At 40.9% G+C, this 18,052-nt stretch overlaps 1 protein-coding gene across 1 annotated transcript in view; it reads right to left on the bottom strand.

Annotated features, from left to right (window-relative positions):
- LOC117743833 (regulating synaptic membrane exocytosis protein 1-like) overlaps positions 1-18,052 on the bottom strand; it is an 82,009-nt gene that overhangs the window by 18,372 nt on the left and 45,585 nt on the right. The window contains exons 7-17 of the mRNA XM_034551723.1: positions 13,354-13,394; positions 12,714-12,827; positions 12,511-12,610; positions 11,791-11,914; positions 10,034-10,051; positions 8,530-8,576; positions 6,696-6,811; positions 6,454-6,584; positions 4,491-4,662; positions 3,569-3,716; positions 1,704-1,760 (exon numbers count right to left, since the gene is read on the bottom strand). Coding sequence (XP_034407614.1) covers positions 1,704-1,760; positions 3,569-3,716; positions 4,491-4,662; positions 6,454-6,584; positions 6,696-6,811; positions 8,530-8,576; positions 10,034-10,051; positions 11,791-11,914; positions 12,511-12,610; positions 12,714-12,827; positions 13,354-13,394 — 1,068 coding nt within the window. The remainder of the gene's footprint in view (positions 1-1,703; positions 1,761-3,568; positions 3,717-4,490; positions 4,663-6,453; positions 6,585-6,695; positions 6,812-8,529; positions 8,577-10,033; positions 10,052-11,790; positions 11,915-12,510; positions 12,611-12,713; positions 12,828-13,353; positions 13,395-18,052) is intronic.

Below are 18,052 nucleotides of genomic sequence, written 5' to 3'. Positions count from 1 at the left end.
TTTCGCACCTCCCAGCTCGGCTTCAAGTGCGCCCAAGGTTTTTTTCATTCATCCCTGCCATGCGCGGGAATTAAAAGGAAAAAAGTTGGTCGAAGCGGAGTATTTTTTTCCACCCCTTCTGTCTCCCTTTCTTAACTCGGGTGCTCATTAACACGATCCGTGGTGGGGTTGGACTGACAACACGAGTGAACGCGATGAGCTGATACTCAAGATCAGTGAACTTGACCAGTTTGGATTTGTTCTCCTCCGGTTGGGAGAAACAGAGAGCGCCAAACACCGGCAGTGGAAACGGAGCGGCAGCAGCAAAATGTATTCAAGACATCAAAAAGAAGAAGAAAAGAAAACACATATCCTGACCCGCCAGACGGTTTAGTCACAGAGAACCAGCAGAGAAGCCGTCATTGGGAACTGCACCTTCAAAAAAAAGTGCTCGGCAAGCGATTGGTTAAATACTCTCCAGTTCGGACAGAAGTGATGCTATTGCAGCATCTACGCTAACCGTTTTAGCATTTAACTGCCGGTAGCTCCTCGCTGGGCGCTGATTGGTCCCCCGCCACTGGCATGCGTACACAAACGCTTGAAGCCTGACAAGGTGGATTTTTGGGGGAGTTACGGGACCCCGTGATGGTCGCGTGAACTGTGTGATTTTCTTTAGGGTGTTTTAAAGGATTAATTCCGATTCACAAAAATAATCTAACCCATCGAGGCAGCTGTGGACCGGCAACTTTACTAAATTATGTGAAGGTAAAATGTCTGTTTTTGTCAAAGGAGTCTGGTGGTGTTGGATATAACGACAACGGTTCTCCTGTATTCTAAATACAGCATCCAATATAATTGATATGGCTTTTTTTTTTTAAAGATATATGAGAAGAAATATGTTTTGCTGCTGCCCTCGTCCTCAGTAGTACTATACTGAAGTATTCAGTATTTCCACCAGAAATGTACTGTCAAGGTACAAAGTGTACAGCTATAAGACCATTACTATGAAATCCAGGATGATTATATTTTTCAATTTGATTAAATATAGTGGTATTCACACCACATTTGACTTGTCAGGGTACAATGGTATTAAATCCTGGAAATAAATAAATAGTAATAATGTCAAACCCAATTCTTATAATAGCCAATACATGAAATATAATCAACAAATCTATATACCAGTCCAACCCGACCACACACAGACATTTACAGTTTTACACTACAACACGCACACAAACAACAACATACACAGTAATAAATTATCTTTCATATTTTAGATGGAGACTCGTTTTCCACCATGCCTGAGTGCTGCATGAAGCCGGGATGGTTTGTCCCCGCGGCAACATGTAGTCTATGACATGATAGCGTTTCCCATACACGTGATTTATTTGTGGCGGGCTGTCAATAACGTTACATCTATTTTAATATTTTTTTTCATTTGCTGACAATGTTTTAGAATAATAGCACCGTCGGGGCCGAGGTGCTATACAACGATCTGATGTCACATAAAGACGGAAGTGTCTTGGTCAGTTTAACGGAGCTTTTTTTGGTGGCGGAACATTTTCTTAAATTTATGAGTTGTATTTTGGCACAAAACTAAAATGAAAAATAATGCCGACACCTGTATATAGCCAGCCAAGCAATGGCTCATAAACAAACGCCACAAATAAAGTGCAGTTTGTGGGAAACACTGACGGTGATACTAGGAAACAATCCCCACCCACCTTTAGACACTACTGCTGTACCTTCATCAAATTCAGGCTCTGTTACACGCTGAGAACCTAAACGTCATAGACACACACACACACACACACACACAGATATGTATATACGCCACACACGCATATATACGCATGCACGTATCCAGGCACGAGAGCAGTGTTAAAGGGAAGGATGGGGAAAAACAGATATTTACATTGAAATACTCAGTGGTGTATAAAGTACCCAAAAGCAATACTTGAGTAAAAGTAACGATACCGTACTGGAAAATGACTCCAGTAAAAGCTACTTGCGTAACAGTCTTAAAGTATCTGATATTTACTGTACGTAAGTATCAAAAGTAATTTTCTGATATTAAATGTACTTAAGTATTGAAAGTAAAAGTAAATGCTGTTAATAAAAAAGCTAAAGTGTATTTGTTTAAGTGCTGTGGCCACCACGACCAAGGACGAGGAGATGTGTTGAACATAATTGGGTTGGCTGCGATCCATCCAGGAGCATCAATGTTCAACATAATATATTGTACATAAGTATACTTTTGCATCTACTACGAACTTATAGTACATAATTCTCCAAAAAGCAATATGACACTATGAAGGAGATGTTTATAAGTATGCTCATTCCGACTAGAGGATGTAGAGGTCAAATGCAGAATATTGTGTTCAGCTTCACAGGTAGAGGTGTGTTCAGCTTCACGGGTAGAGGTGTGTTCAGCTTCACAGGTAGAGGTGTGTTCAGATCCCCGAGTATAGGTGTGTTCAGCTTCACGGGTAGAGGTGTGTTCAGCTTCACAGGTAGAGGTGTGTTCAGATCCCCGAGTATAGGTGTGTTCAGCTTCACAGGTAGAGGTGTGTTCAGCTTCACAGGTAGAGGTGTGTTCAGCTTCACGGGTAGAGGTGTGTTCAGCTTCACAGGTAGAGGTGTGTTCAGCTTCACAGGTAGAGGTGTGTTCAGCTTCACAGGTAGAGGTGTGTTCAACTTCACAGGTAAAGGTGTGTTCAGCTTCACAGGTAGAGGTGTGTTCAGCTTCACAGGTAGAGGTGTGTTCAACTTCACAGGTAAAGGTGTGTTCAGCTTCACAGGTAGAGGTGTGTTCAACTTCACAGGTAAAGGTGTGTTCAGCTTCACAGGTAGAGGTGTGTTCAGCTTCACGGGTAGAGGTGTGTTCAGCTTCACAGGTAGAGGTGTGTTCAGCTTCACAGGTAAAGGTGTGTTCAGCTTCACAGGTAGAGGTGTGTTCAGCTTCACAGGTAGAGGTGTGTTCAGCTTCACAGGTAGAGGTGTGTTCAGCTTCACAGGTAGAGGTGTGTTCAGATCCCCGAGTAGAGGTGTGTTCAGCTTCACAGACAGCAGTGTGCACAGTGTACGCAGAGTTTACGCACAGCCTGCGCGGTTAAAATCGTAATGCTGTGCTCTTGCGGCTCCAGTCAATCCTATGGTGTGGTGGCTAGCTAACGTTAAGTTAGCTAACGTTAGCCAACTAGTGCTGCAATGGTTATAGCTAATATGACTAAAATCAACAAAATCTCACAACTGTCAACACTTCCTCAGCTCACTATCTCGCTAGCGGTCTGTCTACTACACAAATTTTCGCATTTGATTTACGATAGCTAGCGAACGTTAGCCTAACATACACCATGTATGTTAGGCTAACATACACCATGTATGTTAGGCTAACATACATTAGAAGGTCAGATACCTGTAACAAAGTATTTCTACTTCGTTACTATACACCACTGGAAATACTTTGCTCACTGTAAACCAGACATAATCCTGAAGCATGCACACACACACACACACACACCCCACACACACACAGAGGGTTATCCATAAATACATCAAATAAAGACGTTCGCAGACTCGGACTTACGCTGCAGCTTCTTGCCGGGGGCGTCGGTGTGTCGTCGGGGCAGGAACGGGGAGGGTCGGGGCAGCGGTATGGAGGAGACGTCGTGGGTTTGGAGGGGATACCAGTGGGGCTTGTCGTCCAGCAAGGCCGTCTCCAGCTCGATCAGGATCTGCCCAAGTCATAATCCACATGGTGATAAAAAGTTTTTGCTGCCGCGTCGTGACCGCCGATGGAGAGACGCGGACAGTAGAAGCTGTTTATGAAAATACACATCGGGGAAGCGCGCAATATCTGCTGGATGGCATTTTAGTGCAAGTGATGCGTTGCATGTTTTGCACGCCGATGGAAAATATGTTAGCAGATATCGTGTTTTTTGGTTGTTGTTTTTTTTAATACATTTGAAGCTACGAATGACTTCCAATCACAATTAAAAAAGGGGTTGTATATACAGTATGTAGTATATGGTGCTGTTAGATTGCTGCCAAACCGCCCCGTTAATACATGTGTGTTTTTGAGGGCTTAATGCCCAAAAATATGGATTGAAGCAGAATATATTGTAAGATAAAAACATTTTGTGTAGTTTGTATTAGTTTTTGACTATGCACTTGGAACCGTTTGGATCACTAATAATATACTAATAATAGAGTAGCCTGATCTTTATCTGCAGAAACACCGGGTTAAAACTGAATATCACAATGTATAAATAAATCTGCAAAATACAAAGTTGTTGCACAATGCAAATGTTGATTTAGAAATTTGAATGTCAACTTTATGAATGAAACTATTTGGTACAAATTCACGATACCAGTATTGTTAAGGTATTTAAATGTGGGTCCTAAAGTTGGAACATGAAAGCTAGGCCTACTTACAGGACTTTGAATGTTGTATTGTTCTATGTGTGTGTGTGTGTGTATTGTTCTGTGTGCGTGTGCGTGTGTGGTACCTCTCCCATAAAGGTGCTGTCCTCGTCCGGCGACCTGGGTTGATCCCATATCGTCAGCTCCAGCATGTGGTTGCGGAAATCCCTGCGATGGACGTGAGGGTAGACAAACGTCTGGTTCCACTTGGGCTCACAGGTCCTCTTCATTGTTTTCGTCCTCCGTTTGCTCTTGTCACTGCGTCAAGCAAATCAGACACTCAAACCAACCGAGTCCAAACCTCCGAGACACAAATCCCAGGCCTACTCCACTCCCCTCTGCTGCAATGCATTTACAAGTGGCATTGAGTTGAGGATACAGTACATATTTGAACCCAAGAATGATGGAGGTGCTTCAACTTGCAGTTCCTCAAATAGAGACTATATGCTGGTTTACACTTAAATTCAGAAGGTAAAGAATACGTTTTCAGCCGTCAATCAAAGTGGGGTTGCATGGAGTTCATTAGTGGATGGCGGTCGAACCCGCCCCCAGTTTGGAGGACGGGCAGCAGCAAAATTGATTTTTAGACGCCTAAAAAAAATGTCAGTTTAAGTGTATGGTATATTTGGACCTGAAGCTCTTATCTCCTCTTATGCTCTCTTCAAAGCCACAAGAATCCTTATGACAAAAACAGAGACGTCAACACTGGACTTGCTGGTTCAACCGCTCCCTCGATCGCTGAGGGTTGTGTTTTTGCGACTGAGGGTTTCTTAAAAAGTTAGTTTGGATCCATCAAAGTCAGACTTGAACACAAACAATCGAGGCCGAGCGGCAACTCCCGAGTGCAGCGAGGTGAAAGGAGTCTGGCGTCTTCGGCGAGAGAGCAGAGGGCGGCTTTTCTGTCAGAATCTGTCTGATGGCAACGTAAAGAATACTCAAGATGTACCTGACACTCAAACTGATACTGATCTTTGTTAGGTGTCCACAGCAGTACATTACTTTGCTGCTCCATCGAACTCTATCTCCTCTAGGTGATAGAGGGGACCTCCTACAACCCAAACTTCAAACCATTTGACCTATTCCTTTAAGGAGGACTCTCAGTCTATCACAGTCAACCGTGGTTTCTGATTGCTAGTCCCAATTTGCCTTCTTCTCGTTTGCACACGTTTTAATTTCAGGGCTCCAATGAACCGAAAAATATGGAAGCAAGCTTTAAATCCAGGCCTCTGAATGCGGAGCAGTTTCGGAGTCGTCTTTTGCTCGCGTCACATTTTACTCTCTGTGGCCTTGATTTTCACTGCAATATATAAAAGTCCTTCACCTCTATGGAAACCAAAGAATTATGGCTAGAAGTAGAGAGAACTCTTTAGTGCGGTATGAGACAGATGTGATGCCATAAATCCTAAAAAGTTGAATTCCTTTGATCATTTCTTATACAGAAATTGGCAAACAATGGAATCTATAGATGCAACTTGTCTTCCAAATTGCCACAAGTGTGACCAACGTTATAAGAAATGGAGGTGTCACATCCATTAAAGTATTTATGTTTTTACAACCTCCACTTCTCTCCTCAGTCAAAGTTGAATTTACATTTTCGTGACGTGACTGTTGGTCTGAGGCGAATCCATCACGGCTTCCGAATTGCGCTGACGAGCTCAGAATTTGACGATTTTTTTTACAGAATCTGGTGAAAAGCAAACGGTTTATGTGGGAGCAACCACAATGTTAAGCTTCGTTTTGGTGACTTTGTCTGACAGAACAATGTGTTCAAGCACCGTTGAAAAAAAAAAAAATGAAAAAAAGATGACGACTATGATCGTTTTTTCAACTTCTGGGGTAAGTTTTGGCGAAGTTTTGGCGATTCACCAAGAAAACATTGCCATCCCGCCGGCTTCAGAGGGTTGAAAACATGTTGGTGGTGTCATGGATTGTGCATTCATGTAGTTTCTACGCTATCTGGACTGGAGATGTAATGGCTCTCGTGTGGTTCTGGTTCATCTGAATGCACCATTTAAAATCGGTAGGACTCCCTTTGAAGGGGCGGCGTACCTGCGGTCAGGGAGGAAGTACATTTTGACGTAGGGGCTCCTCGGCCGCCCGTCAGGCCGAAGAGGAAGCTCTGCGGCCAGCAGCACGTTGACCATTAGCTGATGACCCACTTTGTCGTACCACAGCTTCACCTGGGGTTGGGAAACAAAAAGAAATAATTCTGATGCCTGGACTTCGTTTGAACGCATCCACGGCGCCAACACACTCATAATGCACACACACACACACACACACACACTCACTGAGAGTTGCCCTGGCATTAACTGAGGGGCATCTTGAAGCATCCCGGGACTGGAGGGAGACAGGACATTTAAGGATGGTCTCTCCATCTTCTGGGACTCAAAAGAACTGGAACCTGCTACAAATACACAAGGGCAGGGGAATAAATACATTTTTGAGATTCCACAAAGAGAATGTCCTCTCTATTTCTGAAGTCGAGACAAGAGGAAAGGACAAACATGTCAGAAGATACTGTGGTCAGTGAGTTCATATCTACGTAATATCTAACGTCCATTTCTTTGGGAAACATAAAAGGACCACAGATGACAAATCACCAAGCTTCTGTCCTACTTTAAATCTTTAGAAGTATTGAGGCCTCAGATGCCTTAAATGAAGTCGTATCATCTAACTAACTACTGACTAATGTGTAAATCCATCTCCTAACCTTTGCAGGGTTTCCTACTCATTTTCCATTTTGCCATGTTATTTTTTTCGCAACCAATGAACTGAAGTGACCATATTTGGATAGCGAAAGACATATCTCTATATGTCTTTGGCAGCAACCTGTCAATCACAGTAAGCCCACCCTAAATCATAGCCTGTTTTATGGTCTATTTGAATCTAAATGAACAATAATTTACTCAATGTGTCACGCTGTATTGAAAAAGACTTGAAATTAGAGATTGAGACTATAAACTCATGTTTACAATGTTTAATGAGGGAATAAATCAGTTGAGCAGTAAGGGTCATTTTCTCATAGACTGCCATATAATCAGTATTCTTTTTGCAACCAGAGGAGTCGCCCCCTGCTGGTCAGTGTAGAGAATACATATTTTAAGACACTTCAGCATTGGCATTTACCCATTGTGGCTGTTGTGTCCACAGTCCAACGCAGAAATGTATAGAACTCTGCATTTTAGAAAACAGCATCGGGGCAATACACAAATATTTTATCCAGACCTGGAAATTACTCAAATATATAATTCCACACGTCTTCACACTGCCTTGAAATCCTGCTCTCTAATGACACCATTGACATGAGTCATAACTAATTTACCTGCAATGTTAGCAGTTTGCTATCTTACTGGTAAAGTCCCAAAGAACGAACTGCCAGTTTAGAGGGCAATGAGAAGCAGCTGTTGTGCTTAAGATGACGAGCTACATAAGGAGAACAAAACGTGTCCATAATTTTGAGAGGTGGATGTGCTGGAACCCTGTCGTAAACTGCAGTACTCTGAGAGTGAGATGAGAAGATTGATACCACTCTTCTATATGCAAATTATGTATAAAGCTATAGAGCCTAGCTTAGCATACATACTGCAGCTAGACTAGCTCCAAAGTTAACGAGCTACACCTACCAGCAATCTCGAATATATCGTAAACAGAAATGTAAAAAAATACAATTTGTGGTAAGGACTTAATGTAAATTATTTCAAGTGATTTTACATTTCTGTTTAAAATGTGGGTTGTACAAAATGAGATGCAACGTGTTCATCAGTGCTTCTGAGGTGTTTATGGACATATTTTTTTTAATGCACAGAGCTAGGCTAGCTGTTGCCCCCCCCTTCCCTTTTCCAGTCTTGATGCTAAGCTAGGCTAATCACCTCCAGTAGAACAAAGACATTTTTGTTGATCAAATGTTTTAATTCAATTTGAAATGAATTCATCAACACCTGCAATACATCAAATCAAAACCATCTCTATTTAATTTCAAACTTGTTTTTAATGCATATTCTAACATAGCAAAGACAGAGAGAGAAAAACAATAATGTACCGGACAGGAAAAATCAGACAGACAGAGATACAGACAGACAAACAAATACATACACGTTCCAACATCCCACAGGAGATACATACTAGATTCTAATGGAGGGTGGGACGTGTCGGGGATTCTTGGGATATCACTGGAAAAGAAGCAGAAAAAGGCAGCGTCAGCCACTCTCGTATTGGCATCCAGCTGGCTCAAACAAAGTTAGTAGTGTTCTTGATGCACAGGCATACATGCATAACTATGTAGTAGTAGTTAAGTGGAAGAAAGTAGCACTGCGATTCAAAGTTATTTGGAGATTCAAATGTTGCATGGTTAAAAACAAAAAAGAAAACTATGGAAAAGCAGAGGGACGATGTGAGTAGAGCCAAGATGGCTGCAGTGTTTCCCAGACTCATTCAGACATTCTGTCGGGCCAATGATGATCTGAAATAGTAACGGATGGGAACCGGTTGCCCAATTCTGTCCACACCACCATCTTTTCTTATCCACCACCACCACCACTACAATTAAGGATCCCACGGGACACACTAGAATCCATTGCACCAGCTCACCTAATATAAAGAAAGCATGGCATTTTGTGTAACACTTATCAGTATAATCTTCTTTTTATTCGAGTTCATGTACACACGGCACATCCCCACCAGTGATATTTAATGGAGGTTTTGTCAGTGTTTGTTTGTCGGACATGAGAAGACAGTATGTTAAGATTCCTTAGTCGACCATGGAGCGACTGGGGTGTTATTCTACAATATCTTCCTGAAATTAATAGTGAAATTTACACTTAATCACTATCTTTCTGAGAGTGCGATGAGAAGACGGAAACCACTCTCATGTCTGTGCATTAAGTTCAGAGCCGGAATTGGGACGTGGCTAGCCTAGCTTAGCATAAAGACCGGAAGGTGAACGGCCTCCGAGCTTCAGAGCTGTACTTAACATGCACACATAATAATAATCCATCTACTCATTTCACACCGGGAAAGAACGCAAATAAGTATATTCTCCCAAAAATAGTTAATAAGTGTTTCAAGTTTTTTTTAATTTCAAGTACAAATATTACACTGATAAGTGTTACATGGACCCTAGGTTGCCTTGGGGCCCATTCCAAAATAAAATATGTAAAACATGTAAATGAAATAAAATGAAACTATTCCTTGTTTTATGAATCCCAACGTCCCAACTTTCAAACCAGGGGATTAAGAGTAAAAAAAGAAATAAGCATTTCTTATTTGACACTGTAAGGGCTGGATTTCACTTTGGGATCCTAAGACTTCACCAGGAATGCAAAAAGAGGAATTCCAGACGCTGCACACACAGTTTAAAAGCTTGCAAAAGCAATGCTACATTGATGGACATTTCCCATTTGGCCATTTTGCATCCCTTCAAGTGAACTGTTGGGTCAATTCAATTAGAGGCAACAAACTGCAGCAGATTTCACAAAGGCCAATATTTCCATAACTTGGTTTTCCCAAACTAATCAGGATTCAGTTCAGTTCATTTAGGGAGGCAAAATGGCACCAGCAAAACAAAACATATTTCCATAAGCGTGAGAGGATTAAGGGGTCCTAAAAAAAAAATGGGCAGATTACTTACTGATATTTTCTATACACCCTTCGCGAGTGTTTGGAGAGAAATTAATACATTCAACTATTTTCCCCATCAAAGAGTACATTGGATTAAACGTTAAGAAAGGCTGCAGGAGCTTTAAGAAACAGTGACATGTTTTACTGTGAAATATAGACCCGTTACAACAGGGCCATCGTGATCATAACAATAGCGAAGCAAAGAAATCCTGAAACTCAACTCGCACTGCACATGTGTCACTCATTGTTCTACGTGAAGCATCCTGAGTAATAACACCATGTATTTGAGAAGATTATGCTGCAACGTTTTCCAGCTAAAATTCAGAGAGATTCTTGTGTTGGATCCGGTAATCAAAACATTATAGATGTGATATAGGGCTGTATGGAAATGTGCATATAAGAATGTAGACTTTTGTCATGAGGTCTGCCATGTCCGATGAGACGGGTCCATAATGTCCTCATCATTTAATAATATTTCACTGGATGCCTTCTGGAGGATGTCATTTGTTACCAATTGCAGGCAAATAGAGAAAAAAGGGACGATGTTCAATTAGTGAACTCGGATTAATCAATTCAAGATAAATGTACGTAAAACCCAGGAGGGCATCCAATTCAACGTGTGGAGAGAATAAAGTATTGATAAAAAAAATGAGTTCAAGTGAAAGAAGGACCAAATGAATAGTAGCAAATGACTTAGTTTATTCAGGGAAACTTCCCGGAAAACTGGAAACTAGAGACCTGACAAATAAAGCGCTAACCATGTATAGAGGTAAAGTTGAATGTGTTATAGTGTAAAAACAAGCCCTTATCCATAAATCTGTGGCTATGGTTTAATTTAAATAAACTTATAACATCATAACACACTGAACGCGTCATTTATCCAAGCACGTTAATTCTCAGCGCTTTACACAAACTTAACTAATCCTACAATAGTTTACAGGAAAAGAAAAAGAAATTACCATCAATAGCAACAAAAAGATACATTTTGTGACATTTAACCAAATGATATCCAGAGATAAATCATTAAGTTAGCATTAGCTCAAAGGAAATTCATCACTTGCTCTGTTGATGCGCAATTATGAGATATTTCCCACCTGCATGGAATAATTAAAGTCGTACATAATTCAGCATACTCCACCTCATACTCATTCTGTTAAATAAAATTCTATTTTAATAATCCGGTCAACAGAACCTAAATTAAGAGTTTTTTCATTTGTGGATTAGTCATTTTAGAGAGAACACATGAACCATTAGGTGTCTTAGATAAATCATGATACATCATCATGGCTAGAAATGGTGCATTCTTTTAAATCAGCCACTTTTCAAACTGCAGGAAAACTTTGTTGCACTCACAAATATAACCACGATTTATTGAGTTTTTACAAGCCAGCGGATGAATATCTGACGCGGCCCACTCCTCGTCGTTAATGGAGTCTTACAGCCGCTCCCTGATAACTCCCCTTTTATCATCACAGAAATAAACGCAAGTACCTTTTTTTTTTTTTTAAAGAGGACTCACGAGACAAAAAACAGACGCTCCCGTTAGAAAACTTGACAGTGGGAGCTGTGTGTGTGTGTGTGTGCGTGTGTGTGTGTGTGTGTGTGTGTGTGTGTGTGTGTGTGTGTGTGTGTGTGTGCAGTTATTTAACTGCCTGGTTAAATTTGAGTTAAATTCAACGCGAGATTTAGACTAGCGGCTAACTTATTACAAATATCAAAATCCGACAGTGACGAGCGTATATGGGTGTGTTTTTATTCCCGACTTACCCAATAGGCCTGGATACCACCAGCTCCACTTGAGACTCGGCTTGAGATTCCAGAATGATGTTGTAAACTTCCTTCATGGTCGCCCCCGGTAACAGCTTCCCGTTCCACTGCAGAACTTCATCCCCTAGAATTGGAACATGCGTGTAAAAAGTGTGCCGTGAGTCAGGGATTCGAACCAATTTAGGGACCTTTCATCTTTATTGCATATTTAGTTTTTGTTTTTGTCACCAAATCCCATTTTTTTACAGTCCATTCATGCCAATTAAAGAAATGTATACAGGTCACAAATGTAAAAAAATAAATAATAAGAATAAGAATAAATGTTTAAAGGCTTTGTAATTTCCTAAAACAGCCGGGAACTGTAGTTTTCAAGCAAACGTCACTCAAACACAAGGGAACGGTGCATTGGTTGGGGACTATTTTAAGCCGCGGAGTGATACACATTTGACTTTGTCAGTGAGTATTCGGGGCAGCATACGCGGGATGGAGTCACAATAAACTGCGTGTTCATACATTAGTAATGAAGGAACATGTCACTCCTTGATCTGTTTTAATAGCGGTTAGATGAAAATAGAGCAGTGCACAAAAGGAATACTATCAGGATTTGATACATACAATACTTGTAATAAATTTCTCATTTGGCCCTTTATATGACATTTGTTGACAGTTACAAACATATAGATTATTGACCGTCTTAACCAAGAACTTAACCCAGACTACCTGCTCTGAGATGTCCCACCACGTCAGCCAGGCTTCCCTTCTTGACTTTAGTGATGAAGGCACCTAATCTCCCTGACTCTGTTATTCTGCCTCCCACCACCTAGAGAGAGAGAGAGAGAGAGAAGGAATGAGAGAGAGAATTGTGTCACAGATCCGTCACGCGTGACATTAAAATAATAAGAGGTTTTGCTACCCACTCTGACCTTTAACCCCAGCAGAGCTCCAGCTTCCTTCGGCATGGTGGCGCTCCTCTTGCTGAGGGTGATTCGTCCTAGTAGATGGTCTCCCTCCTTGGATGGCTGCCAGGTGACAGGATGCTGCGACGGGGGAGACGACAGACATTTACCCAAATATATAGACAAGGACAAACAAGATCAGCTGGAGGAATTGTCGCGACATTCTGCATGTTCTGAACCGGGTCCTGTAAGTCTAAAGTGTCTTAAATGTGTGCGAGGGACACTTTGACATGGATCAAATTGTCCATTTAAAATAGTTTGATATGCATATTGGACAAAGGTGCATTGCATTTCCATTTCATTAATAATGCAATGCATGTCCGGTTTCTTAAAAAGCCAGCGATTGATGGATTTCACAACAGTCGTCAGCTTTTCCTAGAAATACTGTACATGAGGTCAAGTTTGGGACTCTTTACATTTGCTGGTGTCAACATCCGGATCTGGAAAGTCAGTCTTGAGGAAACCCACGTGTTACATTAATGGATTCCACCGACACTCTTATCATCTCCTTTGAAACGCAAAGTAAAAAAAAACTAAAAAAAAGCCCTGCTCCAATTTTCTTTTTGGTGAAAATGATCCAAATAAAAAAAGAAAGAAAAGGACTTACATGCCATACGGTGGGGTCATGTGGGAAGCACTCCCAGTCGCCTGCAAAAGGGAAGAGAGACTGGCTCAGAATGCTGTGGATAAAGCCGAGACCTCCTTCATACATTCACACGTACGGAGAAACTGTATACACAAACTGTACACACGGCACATACCAGCCCGAGTCCTCTCAAACACAGCACAGACACAATTTGGAAGGTATTTGTTTACAGTGGAGAGAGTTAAGTTTATTGAATCTTCAGCGCTAGAATTAGAAATGTAATCACCACAGTGGTAGTGATGATACTAGTGAAAATACTAGTTTAAAATGCTTAAAATCACTCCCAGTCATGATGTTGTTGAATTACTTCCATTTTGGTGTTAGGGAATAAAACGTTATATAATTATAATAAAATACAACAAAAAATGTGGGTTTATGACTATTAAGAGTTGCAGAAAATAATTCATATTATTTTTATTTATTGATGCTTTCCGCCGCAGTACAGATGCTGGAGTGTGCCACAATAATAATTATATCAACTTTATTAATAAAATGTTCATTAAGTCAAAAACAATTGAATTAGATTAGATTTATATATATATATATATATATATATAAATCTAATTATTCTATTGACTTGTTCTGTATTTTTTATTTGAACATTTTATTTGAATCCGTTAAAATAAATATTGAAAGATTTATTAAATTTACCATTTGATTTGATTAAAAACTTTTTGTTAAATTTAAAGATGTGTTATCTGTTAATCTAAAAATAAAAATAATATCAAACCACAGCAATGGTTGGAGCTCATGCTAAACACAACAAATGGTAAATCTGACTTTTATGTCACTAAATTAGCGACTTCAAAGTTAATTATCGACCTTTGAAATAATTTGACAAAACAATCCCAAATCAAGTCCACTTGATTCACATAGAGTCTAATACAGTCGTCATCAGAGGATGGATCCTGCTAAAACGGTGAGAACCGCAATGCAATCTCAACGGATCCATCCCTGTGACAACTGAGCAAGCTCGGTCGGCCGATGAGGACAGCGTGATACAGCTGAAAGCTTCGGATACAGCTGGTGAGTGTATTTTATGTAGAGATAGTTTTGCTATAATGGGTTCCTTTAATTTGGTAGATGGCACAGAATCAAATCAATTCAATAAGTGATTGTATTAATGCTGCTCTACAGCCAGAGTAATCTGGATGCATGCAGTATCAACCACGTTTCTCCTGTTGACAGACCGGAACTGGTCTCTTATGTTCAGTGAGATGCTTCAGAGATATATTCTATGGTGAAAACGCCCTCTCCTGCTTCAGTCCAAAAGACACAGCCTCCTCCGTACACATGGGCCGAGGGGCGGCGTTCGAGACGGCACTGTTATGACACGGAGTAAAACAGAGCCAAGCGTGCCTAGGAGCCAGGAAGCTATGAAGTTAACGGGTTGTGACAACTTATAGTGATGTTATGTAACCTTAAAGGGAACGCTCCCGACGACAGACAACCGAGTTCTCAGTTTCACGACTCCAGTGTGAACGTGATTTTGTGCAGTGGGTTGGCCACATGGGTGAATGTGTGTTCTTATGTTTCTAGACCTAAGAGAAGTCACTATGGGGTCAGGACGCCACGAAGGGACACCTGAAAACTGATAATTGGTGGATTAGAATCGGAATAACTACGTTTCCTCAACGTACTGACATAGAAATATAATTATTAATTATAAGAAATAAAGGCAACAAAGCTGGACAAATGAGGGTAAAGAATGCACCGGACTGTTATGCAAGAGCAGAAAACTGGAATGAAAATAAACAAGATCGGAGAAAATACTAGAGAGTGCAGCACAGAGCCTTAAAAAAGATGTGTTTTAATACAATACAATGTAGCGAAATATTGTGCGAATGATATTCTATTTTTAAGTCCATTTGGATCTATATTGATGTCATTGACAGTCGAATACAATAGACAATGAATTTAACCTATATTGATTATATTGAAATGGAATATCTGCACCAGTAGATGTCATTTGACCGTTAGCTAACCCTAACCCTCGAACAGAAATTCTTCAGTCATAAATTCGGGAGAGATCTTTTTTCTCCAGCCCTTCCAAAACAAAAACAACAGAAGAGCAAAAGTGTAAGGAACTTATGAACAAAACAAACAAAAGCTGCAAACATTAGCATATCCAGCTACCTAGCTTACTACAGCGGTTAGCTTGTACTACGTCCAAGGTCAAGAAGCAAATTATTTAGCGGTTAGCTTGTACTGCTTCCAAGGTCAAGAAGCAAATTATTTAGCGGTTAGCTTGTACTGCTTCCAAGGTCAAGAAGCAAATTATTTAGTTTTTTGTGGTTATGGATACCTTAAAAAATAAACTAGCACATTTATTGTGCAGTACGTCTGCATGGCAACCTCCTGGTTGCTATCAGCGGCTCTATCCTGTTCTTTATTGGGTTAGAGGACGTTTACACTCGCCAGCCGACAGTAGCTTTGATAGCATTTCTTTTGCAAACCACATCAGTTACTCTTCATCCTAAATTAAAACATAGCCGTTTGAAAATATGTAAGCATAAAGTATGACAGCATATAGGCTAAGCAGCGGTTCTCAAACTTGTTCTGCACGCCTCATTTTGGAGGAAAAAAAATGTTCACGCCCCATCGTCGCAACAAAATGGTAATCTTTATTGAAATAAAAAAATGTTGTGACTTCAAATAATGGAATAAAGAAAGTTGAAATCACTTTCAAGTAAACCAGATTGCTCCATCAGACAAAAACAAATAAAGGGTAATGTTATGGTCCAAGTAGATCAAATAGACCATAAAGCAGGGTTTGCTTTAGTGCAGGCTTACTGTGATTGACAGGTCGCTACAGGCGTCTCTACGTTGCTTCTTCGCAGCCTAAATATGGTAACTTCCATTAATCGGTTGCTAAAAAAACAACATGGCGACGGCCGTAACCCAAGATGATGGCGGCAAAATCACCAGTCTCGAGGCTACAAAAAGGCAGTCCACAAACCAATAGGTGACATCACGATGACTACGTCCACTTCTTATAGACAGTCTATGGATTAACTCCTTCCAATGTGTTGCTATAAAAGCCCTGGACATATACACTGTGTAACTGTTTAGCAAAGGGATCTGAAATACAAAAAGAGCATTTTGCTAACTGGAAACTTGATACAGTAGCTTAGGCTATACAACGATTTGACATATTTAGTAAGTGCTGTAGAATTTGGGTTGACAAGCTCTGGGAAAAGCAATTGAAAAAATCAAGGTATTTGTGTTGTGCTTTTTCCTGCTTTCCTTCCTATCTGAGGATGAGTTGGTAGCTTGTAGGATACTTGAAAAGATCATAATAGGATCTACTGTACTGTGAATGACTGCATATTTGAGTGTGTGTGTGTGCGTGTGTGTGTGTGTGTTTCCCTAGGCTGATCTCACAATGATTTACATGCCTGGACGCTTCTCGGCTGCCAGCAAGCGCATCTCGGAGCTGACCTGGCTTCGGTCTCAAGCTAAAAAAGGAAGCAGCGTCTCGCTGCTGCTGTTTAAAAAAACCTGGCCTGACAGAACACTCTCATCATAAACCTCCACTTGATCGATGTCAAAGGGGGCCTGGTCTGGGTCCAGACGCTCCGGCTTTCTCACCTTAGGATGAGCAATCAAAAGGCATACAAAAAAAAAACTTGTTTTAAAGCAGCATCGATTCTGGGTGTACTGTGTTTATGGACGAATGACATCGTGACCAACCTTGAGAGGTTTCTGTTTGTGGAAGTAGCGGATGCAACCAGTGAATCTATGTGACCATAATTTGGACTGAGGTGTGACATAGAGACATCTTATACGGCTCTGAAAATGACGTGTCAATCACGAGGATACCCTGCTTTATGGTCTAAGTGGATCATAATTTACAAAATGAACATCACGCTGTATTGAAGAAGACTTTAAACTAGAGATTGAGACCATAAACTCATGTTTACAATGTTTACTGAGGGAATAAATCAAGAGAGAAGTAGAGTCATTTTCTCATAGATTTCAATACAATCAGATGGCCATTAAAATAAATAATGCAGGTTTAAGGCATTTTCTCACCGACTTCACATTTACGAATCGGAGGTTCTCTCAAGGAGGTCTACTAGAATTAAAATGGGAGAATACTATCCCGCCCTCAGATACCCCAATTTAGTTGGATGCCTTTTGAGGTCTCAGTGGTGACATGACCCAGCTTTGAAAATGACGTTAAAGTGTGTTCTCAGGCTCGGAGACGTCGTCGGCAATGTGATGCCACATGCAGGATCAACTGAGGTCAAACTGCCCCATCACACACACACACACACACACACACACACACACACTAACATGCACACGCATGTACGCTCAGTGTACCCCCCCCCCCCCATGCCCCTCAGGGCTCAGCTGAAAACAATACAATCTGACATACGAGGAAGCATTCAGATACCTCCCGGGGCTCACACGCACATGCACGCTGGTATACTGTGTGTTACTGTGTGTACTATGTCACTGTTTCTTTAAATTAATTATATTACTGGACATAGTTCTGGATGAAAAGGCTCGTAAGTGGCTGGAGAACTATGAATTGATAGCCAGATTTAAAAAAACAAAGAAATATCGCAGGAGACGCTCTGCTCCCGGCTGCCTTGAGAGATGTAACAAAATGAAAATCCAATCAGGGCAACAGTTAACGAGACATTCCGCG

This window comes from Cyclopterus lumpus, chromosome 15 (assembly GCF_009769545.1).
Source record: "Cyclopterus lumpus isolate fCycLum1 chromosome 15, fCycLum1.pri, whole genome shotgun sequence".
Taxonomy (NCBI): domain Eukaryota; kingdom Metazoa; phylum Chordata; class Actinopteri; order Perciformes; family Cyclopteridae; genus Cyclopterus; species Cyclopterus lumpus.
Note: the sequence above shows the minus strand (reverse complement) of the source record. Positions and strands in the feature narration are given on the sequence as shown.